The 12,748-nt window shown below is 43.6% G+C and overlaps 2 protein-coding genes across 3 annotated transcripts in view; one reads left to right on the top strand and one right to left on the bottom strand.

The window, feature by feature from the left end:
• Nucleotides 1–1,048, bottom strand: part of GRIN1 (glutamate ionotropic receptor NMDA type subunit 1) — a 121,813-nt gene extending 120,765 nt beyond the window's left edge. The window contains exon 1 of one of the 2 annotated variants that reach the window (XM_056539717.1): nt 914–1,048. The gene's annotated coding sequence lies outside the window, so the exon portion shown is untranslated. Of the gene's footprint in view, nt 1–357; nt 497–913 lie in introns of those variants that run through there. The other variant, XM_056539716.1, reaches the window with a different exon arrangement.
• Nucleotides 444–12,748, top strand: part of LOC130291191 (cholesterol 7-desaturase nvd-like) — a 25,678-nt gene continuing 13,373 nt past the window's right edge. The window contains exons 1-3 of the mRNA XM_056539718.1: nt 444–921; nt 8,564–8,752; nt 9,231–9,409. Of these exons, the coding sequence (XP_056395693.1) occupies nt 444–921; nt 8,564–8,752; nt 9,231–9,409 (846 nt within the window). The remainder of the gene's footprint in view (nt 922–8,563; nt 8,753–9,230; nt 9,410–12,748) is intronic.

Here is a 12,748-nt window from a genome sequence, read left to right as displayed (position 1 = left end):
GTGAGGTAAAGACACAAGATAAAATTGTGAGGTGAAGTTGAGGCAATAGCAAGAGGTACAGTTGTGAGGTAAAGTTGTGAGGTGAAATTATGAAGTGATGGCAAGAGGTACAGTTGTGAGGTAAAGACATGAGGTAAAGTTGTGAGGTAAAGATGTGAGGTAAAGTTATAAAGTAAACACATGAGGTAAAACTGTAAGGTTAAGATGTGAGGTAAAATTGTGAGATAGAGATATGAGGTAAAGTCATATGGTAAAGACATGAGGTAAAGACTTGAGGTAAAGTTGCGGTTTTGGCTGTCCAGGCATGCTGGGAGTTGAAGTTCCGCAAAAAAAGTAAAACCAATAATAAATTTTCACCCGATGGAAGTCACGGGATGAGGAGCAGCGCTGCTGTTACGTGAGCAGGTGCGCGGATCACGTGCCCAGGTAGCGGCTCGGTTGCCATGGAGGCGGCGCACGCCGGTATAAGAGCACGGAGCGGGGCGTGGCGGTGTCACAGGTGGAGGATGGAGTCGGTACCGCGGTCGCTGCTGGCGCTGTCCGTGCTGTGTGTTCTGGGGGCTGTGCTGCTCACCAGTGCCGGGAGTCTCCTCCTCAGCGCCAGCCTGCTGCCCGACCTGCCTCGCTCCGGCTCCAGCTCCTCCGCCCGCTCCCCGCTCCTCTCCGCCGGACTCCTGCTGCTCCTCCTGCCGCTCGGGCTATGGGGCTGGAGGCTGCTGAGCCGCCCGCTGGAGATGCTGCGGGGCCCGGACGATGTGGGCTACATCCCGGAGCGGGGCCGGAGCCGGGCGCAGACCGCAAACATGGTCCGGAGGAGGCGGAAGAAGGGCGACCTGCCCCCGGTCTACCCCAACGGATGGTACCAAGTGCTGGACGCCCACCTGCTGGAGCCCGGGGCCGTGCGGAACCTCACCGTGTGCGGTACGTGATGGATGGAGGAGCCTTGTCACAGCTGAGGGGTCGGTACAATGTGTCAGCCTGGACCGGAGACATTGTACCGGACGGACAGCTGTGAGCGGAGATCTGTCAGGATGCCACCACGTGGGACTCCAAAGACTCCTGGGGTGGCTGTCCGGTGTTATGTCCTAATGGGGCAGCAGAGGGGAGTTTGTGATGATGGGGGAGATGGCATGGGGCAGCAGAGGGGAGTTTGTGATGATGGGGGAGATGGCATGGGGCAGCAGAGGGGAGTTTGTGATGATGGGGGAGATGGCATGGGGCAGCAGAGGGGAGTTTGTGATGATGGGGGAGATGGCATGGGGCAGCAGAGGGGAGTTTGTGATGATGGGGGAGATGGCATGGGGCAGCAGAGGGGAGTTTGTGCTGTTTAGGGAGATGGCGTGGCGCAGCAGAGGGGAGTTTGTGATGGTTTGGGGAGATGGCATGGGGCAGCAGAGGGGAGTTTGTGCTGTTTAGGGAGATGGTGTGGGGCAGCAGAGGGGAGTTTGTGATGTTGGGGGAGATGGTGTGGGGCAGCAGAGGGGAGTTTGTGATGATGGGGGAGATGGCATTGTGCAGCAGAGGGGAGTTTGTGATGTTGGGGGAGATGGCGTGGGGCAGCAGAGGGGAGTTTGTGATGGTCGGGGAGATGGCGTGGGGCAGCAGAGGGGAGTTTGTGATGGTCGGGGAGATGGCGTGGGGCAGCAGGGGGGAGTTTGTGGTGGTCGGGGAGATGGCGTGGGGCAGCAGAGGGGAGTTAGTAATGTTTGGAGTGCAGGGCCTGGTGCAGCAGAGGGCAGTTAGTAATGTTTGGAGTGCAGGGCCTGGTGCAGCAGAGGGGAGTCTGTAGTTTGGCGGAGTTGATTCTTGAGTTGTCGTGGATGGTCGAGTAGTAGCAGAGTTGAATGTGCTTTATCTGGGGTTCTCATCTTATGTAGATTAAGTAGTATAACTGGCATTGGAGAGCTCGGACCGGTCATTCTGGCTGCTGTTACCATGGTGACCAGATCCAGAATAACCTGATGAGAAGCTAACTGTAACAGATGTAGTAGAGTGGAGTTTGTCATCTGCTACAAGAAGCTTCCATGGCGCACTGGCTCTTGTAGATAGATAAGTGTCCTGTCCAGCTCTGCTACATCTGTAATAGTGGGGGGCCGCCTGCCTCCTCGTCGGACAATGATGGGGGGGGGGGGGTGATATTTCGCTCTATTGTGCACTATAGTAACCTTAGTCCTGCGCTCGGCTGTTCTGGTAGAACCAGTTCCCCGCGGTCAGGAATGTGGGGTCGGCACGGTTCTAGTATCTTCTGTCAATGAAGATGATTCAGGAGGAACCAGTTTTATTCTCTGGAGGGTTCGCTGCGCCCCCGCTGGGCAGTGGATGGAGTCACAGAGCTGCTTTAGTAATTCTGACCTCCTGCTTGCTGTCAGTGAATAAAACTGTTGTAGGGCTGGTGATGCGGGTGTGAACCGGACGGATTGTCAGTTCTTGGGATTTGCGCCGTCTTCCCTATAAGGAGACAAAGGGACGTGTCTTAGGCCGTGTTCACATGCCGCAGTAATGGATTACAGCAGGTCGCCGCAGTTTTTAGGTTTTATTTGCAACACAATTTTTAAAAATGGTGCCAAAAAATGGTGAAACTGCGTGTGCGGTTATACTTTTACCCCAACCATACTGGGAGTTGTAGTTTTGCAACAGCTGGAGGCACCCTGGTTGGGGTAACTCTGCATGGCACCATGTAAACTCTGATTTAGAAAGGAGAAATAGATTTATAATGTTTGGGAAGGGGGCATAGTGCAGCAGAGGGGAGTATGTATTATTTGGGTATGAGGTATGGTGCAGCAGAGGGGAATATGCATTATTTGGGTACGAGGTATGGTGCAGCAGAGGGGAGTGTGTATTATTTGGGTATGAGGTATGGTGCAGCAGAGGGGAGTATGTATTTGGGTATGAGGTATGGTGCAGCAGAGGGGAGTATGCATTATTTGGGTATTAGGTATGGTGCAGCAGAGGGGAGTATGCATTATTTGGGTGTGGGGTAGGGTGTAGCAGCGGGGAGTATGTATTTGGGTACAGGGTAGGGTGTAGTAGAGCGGAATATGTATTTTGGAAGGGGGGTCTGGTGCAGCAGAGGGGAATATGCATTATTTGGGTACGAGGTATGGTGCAGCAGAGGGGAGTATGTATTATTTGGGTATGAGGTATGGTGCAGCAGAGAGGAGTATGTATTTGGGTACGAGGTATGGTGCAGCAGAGAGGAGTATGCATTATTTGGGTACGAGGTATGGTGCAGCAGAGGGGAGTGTATTATTTGGGTACGAGGTATGGTGCAGCAGAGGGGAGTGTATTATTTGGGTACGAGGTATGGTGCAGCAGAGGGGAGTATGTGTTTTTGGGGTATTTATTTATTTTATTTAGTGCCTACAGATTCCGCAGCGCTTACAATTATGGGGTACAAAGACAAGTATCAGACATAATATTACACAATAACTGTTCAAGGTATGGTGCAGCAGAGAGGGGTATGTATTATTTGGGTACGAGGTATGGTGCAGAAGAGGGGAGTATGCATTATTTGGGTACAAGGTATGGTGCAGAAGAGGGGAGTATGCATTATTTGGGTACAAGGTATGGTGCAGAAGAGGGGAGTATGTGTTTTTGGGGTATTTATTTATTTTATTTATATATATATAGATATATATATAGATATAGATATATATAGATATATATAGATATATAGAGATATATAGATATAGATAGCGCCTACAGATTCTGCAGCGCTTACAATTATGGGGTACAAGCAAAGACAAGTATCAGGCATAATATTACACAATAACTGTTCAAGGTATGGTGCAGCAGAGAGGGAGTGTGCATTATTTGGGTATGAGGTATGGTGCAGCAGAGGGCAGTATGCATTATTTGGGAATGAGGTATGGTGCAGCAGAGGGGAGTATGTATTTGGGTACGAGATCTGGTGCAGCAGAGGGCAGTATGCATTATTTGGGTATGAGGTCTGGTGCAGCAGAGGGGAGTAATTGTTATTTGGGAAGGGGGGGTGGGGTCTGGTGATCGCTGCAGTCTTACGCTTTGGTTTTTCACCACACAAAAACTGAAACTGCGTCAGTTCATGGTAAATCGCACATGGCCAGTGTTTTCCAACTAGTGTGCCTCCAGCTGTTGCAAAACTACATCTCCCAGCATGCTGGGAGTTGTAGTTTTGCAACTGCCTGCTGGGTGCAAGGCGTTACCCTCACCTTTTTAGAATTGCACCTGCAACCCCCCCCCCCCTCCTCTACTGGTTGGCACATGTTGCTGTATCCAGTGTGGTAAATGATGCATCATGGGAGAAGACGCCATTATAGCAGGGACATGTGTCATTATACAGCAGCTGGCGCTGTGCCCTGTGGCCCGTTCTCAGCTCGCAGCGCTCCATGCCAGGCTGGCCTCTTCACACAGTAAAGTCCACAGTGGTACAAAGTGAACTTCAGCACCGGGCAGTAAAGCGCCCACCTCCGCCCAGGTCGTGTCTGCGCCAACTGCACCTGAACAAATTCAGGGGACTCCTGGACGTGGCGCACAGTTCTGCCAGGTGTATGAGATGAACTCCTAAAGCCCTTCCCCCAATGTCGGCTACAAAAACTTATATTATGGAGGTTTTTATATAAAATACGATATATACACCTACAACTGTGCAAACGCACAAAGAAAACCTCCAGGCAAAGTGATATTTAGAATGAATCAGCAAATCTTTATTAATGTACAAAAACGTATTAAGATATTTAAAAAAAAAAACACATATAAAGGATCGCACAAAGTGGAAAAAAATTCATATACGGTATACACAAGGATACGGGGATCAAAGTCCTGATAAAGTAATACACTGTGTGTCTGTAAGGTAATGGGGCTACAGAAAGAAAGGGATAATAATAATAATAATAATAATAATAATAATAATAATAATAATAATAATAATAATAATAATAATAATAATAATAATAATAATAATAATAATAATAATAATAATAATAATAATAATAATAATAATAATAATAATAATAATAATAATAATAATAATAATAATAATAATAATAATAATAATAATAATAATAATAATAATAATAATAATAATAATAATAATAATAATAATAATAATAATAATAATAATAATAATAATAATAATAATAATAATAATAATAATAATAATAATAATAATAATAATAATAATAATAATAATAATAATAATAATAATAATAATAATAATAATAATAATAATAATAATAATAATAATAATAATAATAATAATAATAATAATAATAATAATAATAATAATAATAATAATAATAATAATAATAATAATAATAATAATAATAATAATAATAATAATAATAATAATAATAATAATAATAATAATAATAATAATAATAATAATAATAATAATAATAATAATAATAATAATAATAATAATAATAATAATAATAATAATAATAATAATAATAATAATAATAATAATAATAATAATAATAATAATAATAATAATAATAATAATAATAATAATAATAATAATAATAATAATAATAATAATAATAATAATAATAATAATAATAATAATAATAATAATAATAATAATAATAATAATAATAATAATAATAATAATAATAATAATAATAATAATAATAATAATAATAATAATAATAATAATAATAATAATAATAATAATAATAATAATAATAATAATAATAATAATAATAATAATAATAATAATAATAATAATAATAATAATAATAATAATAATAATAATAATAATAATAATAATAATAATAATAATAATAATAATAATAATAATAATAATAATAATAATAATAATAATAATAATAATAATAATAATAATAATAATAATAATAATAATAATAATAATAATAATAATAATAATAATAATAATAATAATAATAATAATAATAATAATAATAATAATAATAAATTAGGATCTCGCTGCATTAGTCCATATTAGTGTTTTCACAGCAGCAAGCGACATTTCGACTAGGTTCACCCAGTCTGGGACTGGGTGAGCCTAGTCGAAACGTCGCTTGCTGTGAAAACATTTATTTTATTTATTTTTTATATGGAATAAATCACTGAATTGTTTTCACCATACTACCGTACATGTGCTGCAGCGAGATCCTTTTGTGTTACAAATAGTGGGCTTCTGACCATAGCCCCAGAATCTGCATCCACCAACTTTCTTCTACTCTTCAGGTGTGCTGTTCTTCTCCCTATTAATTTATATATGTATGTATTTTAAATAAATACATTTTAAATAAATACATTTTTAAAATAACCAGTAAATACATTTTAAATTAAATAAATTTTGAAAATAAATAAATACATTTGAAAAATAAATAAATTTGAAAAATAAATAAATAAATACATTTGAAAATAAATAAATAAATAAATTTGAAAATAAATAAATTAGAGATGAGCGAACTTACAGTAAATTCGATTCATCACGAACTTCTCGGCTCGGCAGTTGATGACTTATGCTGCGTAAATTAGTTCAGCCTTCAGGTGCTCCGATGGCCTGGAAAAGGTGGATACAGTCCTATGAAAGGGTCTCCTAGGAATGTATCCACCTTTTCCAGCCCACGGGAGCATCGGAAAGCTGAACTAATTTATGCAGGAAAAGTTATCAACTGCCGAGGCGAGAAGTTCGTAACGAATCGAATTTACTGTAAGTTCGCTCATCTCTAAAATTTAATTTGAAAATAAATAAATAAATTTGAAAATAAATAAATTTGAAAATAAATAAATTTGAAAATACATTAATTGTAAAAATAAGTGCTGTAGTGCCATTAGATATATACCTACAAAGGGCTAGTCTGTTTGCAACCAACACCCAGGAAAAAGTAAGGTAAAAAGAAAATGTAGCAACAGACACATGCAGTGGTCAGGACTCCTCCGACGCGTTTCGCCAGGATAGGCTTTATCCAGGAGTCGTATCTTTTTGTACATTAATAAAGATTTGCTGATTAATTCTAAATATCACTTTGCCTGGAGGTTTTCTTTGTGCGTATGTTGTAGGAGTATATACAGGTGTATGAGATGGTATACGGAGGGTCGTGTGCTCGTCCATCCTGTGATGCCTCCTCAAGGAGTTCCCCTTTCTTAGATGCCATGTCTTAGGCATGTATGTGTTTGTAGAAGATGCGGCACTCTCTATAAGAGCCTGGGTGCACAGTTAGGGTCCCAAACCTTTTTCCAATCAAAGAAATAACGTAGCACAGCACTTGCGGTGAATACGAAAATTGGTTTTATTATAGCGATCCAAAAACAGTGAAGTTTCGGTCAAATATGACCTTCCTCAGACCGGATTGCTGCGGAGGAGTAGTGAGTCAAGGAGCAAATAGCGGTCAAACAAACCGTGTGGCTGGTAGGCGACTAGTCGCCTACCACCTACCTGCCACACGGTTTGTTTGACCGCTATTTGCTCCTTGATTCACTACTCCTCCGAGAGTTACAGATTTGTAAATTACTTCTATTAAAAAAAATCTTAATCCTTCCAGTACTTATCAGCTGATGTATGATCCACATGAAGTTTTCTTTTTGAATTTCCTTTGTCTGACCACAGTGCTCTCTGCTGACACCTCTGTCCATGTCAGGAACTGTCCCGAGCAGGAGCAAATCCCCATAGCAAACCTCTCCTGCTCTGGACAGTTCCTAAAATGGACAGAGGTGTCAGCAGAGAGCACTGTGGCCAGACAAAGGAAATTAGCAGCTAATAAGTACTGGAAGGATTAAGATTTTTTAATAGAAGTAATTTACAAATCTGTTTATTTTTTTATCAACTGGTGCCAGAAAGTTAGTTTTCCAGTGGAGTACCCCTTTAATCTTCGGCTAAGAGGAGTGACTCCTTCAACCCTAAAAGACTGGCGGGGGCAAGGGGGAGGGGGGGGGGCAGATATTTTGGTGCCATAGATGGATATTGGTCATTGAATTCATTGGCTGCAGACATTGTCACTCTCCTCAGTGTAGATGGGGGCGCTGTAGGGATCCAACAGGTAGATCTCTCAGCTACTCGTCTGCTTCCTAAGAAACATGACTGACAAAGTAAGATGGCTGACTGATCATGTGACGTGCCCCCTACCTGTTCAGTTCTCATTGGATCTATAGTTGGTACTGAATGCTGATCCAGATCCAGGCTGGATGATCAGCGCCAGCGACCTCCCTGCTCTGTGACCTACTTCTCGTCTTTTTTAGTTATTCCATTCCCGGCGGAGATGAGGTGAAAGACGTTGGGACTTGTGTGGAGGGAGAGTGCGGCAGATCGTATCGCCCCGGTTATGTACCACCGCCGCCTCTCTGCCCCTCAAGTGTTGGCATCGGGATCAGCAGTCACATTTACTATGTAAAACACTTGGCAGCATTAATAAAAGCCATAAAAAGCCAAAACTGACCCCCCCCCTCCCCCCCAGGGTGCTGGCATAAAATGGAGGCTGTACCCAAAGCAGTTAAAGGCACTACATATCATGTACCCACCATTCTGCCCAATGACCCACCTGCGGGGGGAGCTGTTCTGTAGGGTTAGTCCCTATTCATTGTTTGCTGTCTGTTTCATGCCGCTCTTGTCTTGCAGGTGAACAGATCGCGGTGTACCGCACCCTGGATGGCAAAGTTTACGCCGTAGATGCCTACTGCCCTCATCTGGGCGCAAATCTGGCGGTGGGAGGTAGAGTGGTCGGCGACTGCATAGAGTGCCCATTCCACGGTTGGCAGTTCCGAGGCGAGGATGGCAAATGTACCCGCATACCCTATGCTGAAAAAGGTAGGAATCCCTCTTATGCCTGTATACTGCACGTAGAGCAGTGGTCCCCAAACTGCGGCCCTTTAGCTGTTGAAAAACTACAACTCCCAGCATGCCCGGACAGCCGTTGGCTGTCCGGGCATGCTGGGAGTTGTAGTTCTGCAACAGCTGGAGGAGCGCAGTTTGGACACCATTGATGCAGAGCAAAGGAAGAGGCTGCTAAGCGATTATGGTTTTCCAAAAAACAGCGCCACCCCAACCTCAGGTTGTGTGTGTTATTACAACTAGGCTCCAATCACTTTACTAGAATGGAGCTGCAATACCACACACAACCTGAGTACTGGGGTGGCACTAATTTTGGAAGAAATCAGCTCTGGTTTACTTATCCTAGGAGAACCCATTTTAATACAACCCATAGAATACATGGCAGGGTCTGTGTTCTCTGTAGAGTCCATTTTTAAGGTTACAGTCGGGAGACACAATCTGCTTTTCCTCGCAGTGCCAGAATTCGCCAAAATTAAGACGTGGCCGTGCTGCGACCTCAACGGGATGGTGTTCGTCTGGTATCACTGCGACCGGATGGAGCCCACGTGGAACGTCCCCGAGCAGGAGGAGATCACCACCAAGGAGTGGATCTATAGAGGCCGCACCGAGCACTATGTCAACGCTCATATAGAGGTGAGGGGACATCCATGGGGTACACAGGCGCACCCCACCGGTGATAGGAGGGAGAGGCGCTGTCATTACTTGGGGCACATAGACAGAGGCATGAACTACCCAAAAATGGTGCGGTACAACCAGCCAGCTCCACTGCGAGTCCTTTTAGACTTCATGGTAAATCGCAGGTTGCTCAGGTCGCCCTGGATCATTGTTTTTCCCATCGGTGAGTCTCCAAAACTACAACTCCCAGCATGCCCGGACTACTAAAGCCTGAAAATCCAATTTTTTTTTAAATATAAGCCCCTTAGTGTTTCTCCAGCCCTGAAGTGCTCTGATTCTTATTTCCAGTCGGTCCCTTACTCACGCCCCCTAATCAATATTCATACTCTCCTTCTTGCTGTGTGCTGAGATCCTGCGCATGCGCAGTGATAGTCCTGAAGAGCTGTGCATGCATACGCGGGATCTCGGCACATACAAAGAGGGAGAGTATGAATATTCATTAGGGGGAGTGAGTAAGGGATCGTCAGGGAAGAACCAAGGCGCGAGGGAACCCCCTAAGTGCACAAAGAGCCTGATTTACAGATTAGGGTTTTTAGCAGTATATTGGGAAAATATTGTAAATCAGGCTCTTTGTGCACTTAGGGGGTTCCCTCGCGCCTTGGTTCTTCCCTGACGATCCCTTACTCACTCCCCCTAATGAATATTTATACCCTGCTTCTTCTGCACAGGACAGGGGTCCCGCCGCTGGGGACCGCCCGCGATGTCTGTGCAGCCCCCAGCTTTCTGTGCCGGGCACTGCCTCAGACGTTACGTCATGGTCACGCCACTCCCCCTCCATCCATGTCTATGGGAGGGGGCGTGACATTCGTCACGCCCCCTCCCATAGACATGAATGGAGGGGGTGTGGCCGTGGCTTAATGTCTCGGCCTCAGAGACAGCCGGGGGCTGCATAGAGATCATGGGGGTCCCAGCGGCGGGACCCATGTGATCATACATCTTATCCTCTGTCCTATGGATAAGGGGATAAGATGTATAAAGCCAGAATACCCCTTTGATTTTGATAATGGGAGGGTGATGGGTCATGACAAACGTCCTCACGTCCTCTTTAAATACACTTTACAAACAAGTAGCAATAGCCGTAAATCACAATTTACAATTCTGCATGAACAATCCAGGTGAGCGTGCTGAGCACCTGGAGACTCCACTAAGAGCAGAGAGGATGAATTGACAAGTCTTGCGTACTCCAGGCGCTCAGCAAAGAGCACGCTCACTTGGATTGATCATGCACGATTGCATATGGACTTGTTCTGTGATCATAAGCCGGGGAAGTTTACACAGCAGTCGGTTCGCTCTCCAACCGACAGTCAAATCCGACCTTTTCCTATAGACTCTAATGCAGAGAAAAGGTCAGATATGCCGGCCATGGAGAAAACGGCGAGGCCCGATGCAATCACAACATTTCACCGGTCCAGTGACCGTGTAGGACAGTGACTCTTCAAGCATTTCTACATAAACTCAGAGGAAGAAATAAAACTTTTGCGCAGTGAATGTTTGATCGCGTCTGCTCCATTGTAGACATTGGCTGACAGTCGGGTTATCTATCGGGAGGTGCTGAGGAGTCCCGGCCGCGCCCAACATGACCGCTTCATTGAGTAACCTCCTATAACTATCCCTGGAAAGTACAATAGTAAACTGAAGTTGTGTGGTACAGGCGCTCTGAATGGATCTGCTGCAGGTTTTAAAAAGTCCCGTCCACACCTAGCAGCCGTTGCATGCTGGGAGTTGTAGTTTTGCAACAGCTGGAGGGCTGCATCTTGGACACCACTGGTGGTGGTCACTTGAAGGATGGGGAAAATACTGCCAAGCTGCTTGGGTTTTGCAGAAACAGTGCCACCCCTGTCCTCAGGTAGTGTGTGGTATTACAACTAAAATCCATTAAAGGGGTATTCTATGAAAAAACATTTTTCTGGCTCCAGAATGTTGAACAGATTTGTAAATTACTTCTATTAAAAAAAAATCTTAATCCTACCAGTACTTTTCAGCTGCTGAAGTTGATAACAGTGCTCTCTGCGGTCCCCTCTGTCTGTGTCAGGAACTGTCCAGAGTAGGAGCAAATCCCCATAGCAAACATCTCCTGCTCTGGACAGTTCCTGAAACAGAGGTGTCAGTAGAGAGCACTGCGGTCAGACAGTAAAGAACTTAACTTCAGCAGCTGATAAGTACTAGCAGGATTAAGTCATTTACAAATCTCTTTAACTTGTAACAGTTGATATGAAAGATTTTTTTTTTTTAACGGAATAACTTTTTTCACTAGAACGGAGCTGCTCTACCACATACAACCTGAGGACTTGTGTGGTGGTGGGGGTCTCACTGCTGGGGTCCTCCAGAATGCGTATCGCCTCTCCACTCATTTTATAGGGGAGCCGCAGGGATAGCCAAATGATGTGTAATCTGGTGCAGACTTCTGCAGCGGCTCAGTGTCCCACGTTCACTTAGTCAGGCTTCACCCTGCTTTCCTCGAATACTGCATGTTAGAGAATGCGGCCCCTCCGGTTCAGGAATGTCGCCTAACACACATTGAACTTTAAACTCACAAACTTCAACTCTCTTGAACCAACACATTGTAAAAAGTAGAAAAAAAATAGATGACGGAAACGATGAACTATAGATCGGTGTGAGATAAAGAGCTGGAAACACTTTCCCCTGCCCCAGAGAGAACTACTGTTTATTACTCATGCTCAGTACGGGGTGGATACTAGAGCTCTATACAGGTCACAGTAAATGATTAATGAGCAGAGTTTCCTAACCAGTGTTTCCAGCAATTGCAAAACTACAACTCCCAGCATGCCCGGACAGCCAACGGCTGTCCGGGCATGCTGGGAGTTGTAGTTTTGCAATAGCTGAAGGCACCCCTGGTTGGGATACAATGATAAAAAAAATAATCCTCTAAAACAATATTTCAACAGATAAATAAACCAATAGAGCCACAATAATCATAGATCCTAACTGACTTCAATGCTAGGAGGATCATACCCCAATATATAAGGATTACATCCCCAAAATTGTAGCCCTAAAAAAAAAAAAAAAAAAAAAAAAAATTCCCAACATGTTTCTCACCCCCACAAAGATGGCAGGGTTCATCAGGGGACACAAGACAGCATATTGTGTAACACACAACACGAGCGGCAGAAATCGTGGTACAATTCAACAGTATAAAAGGATTACCCCTTATATATCTGGCATTCTGGGAGTTGTAGTTTTTCAATAGCTGGAGGCACCCCTGGTTGGGATACAATGATAATAGATCCACCCAAAAAAATCCTCCAAAACAATATTTCCAACTGATAAATAAACCAA

This window comes from Hyla sarda, chromosome 9, assembly GCF_029499605.1.
Source record: "Hyla sarda isolate aHylSar1 chromosome 9, aHylSar1.hap1, whole genome shotgun sequence".
NCBI lineage: Eukaryota > Metazoa > Chordata > Amphibia > Anura > Hylidae > Hyla > Hyla sarda.
This window is presented reverse-complemented; position numbering and strand designations above follow the sequence as displayed.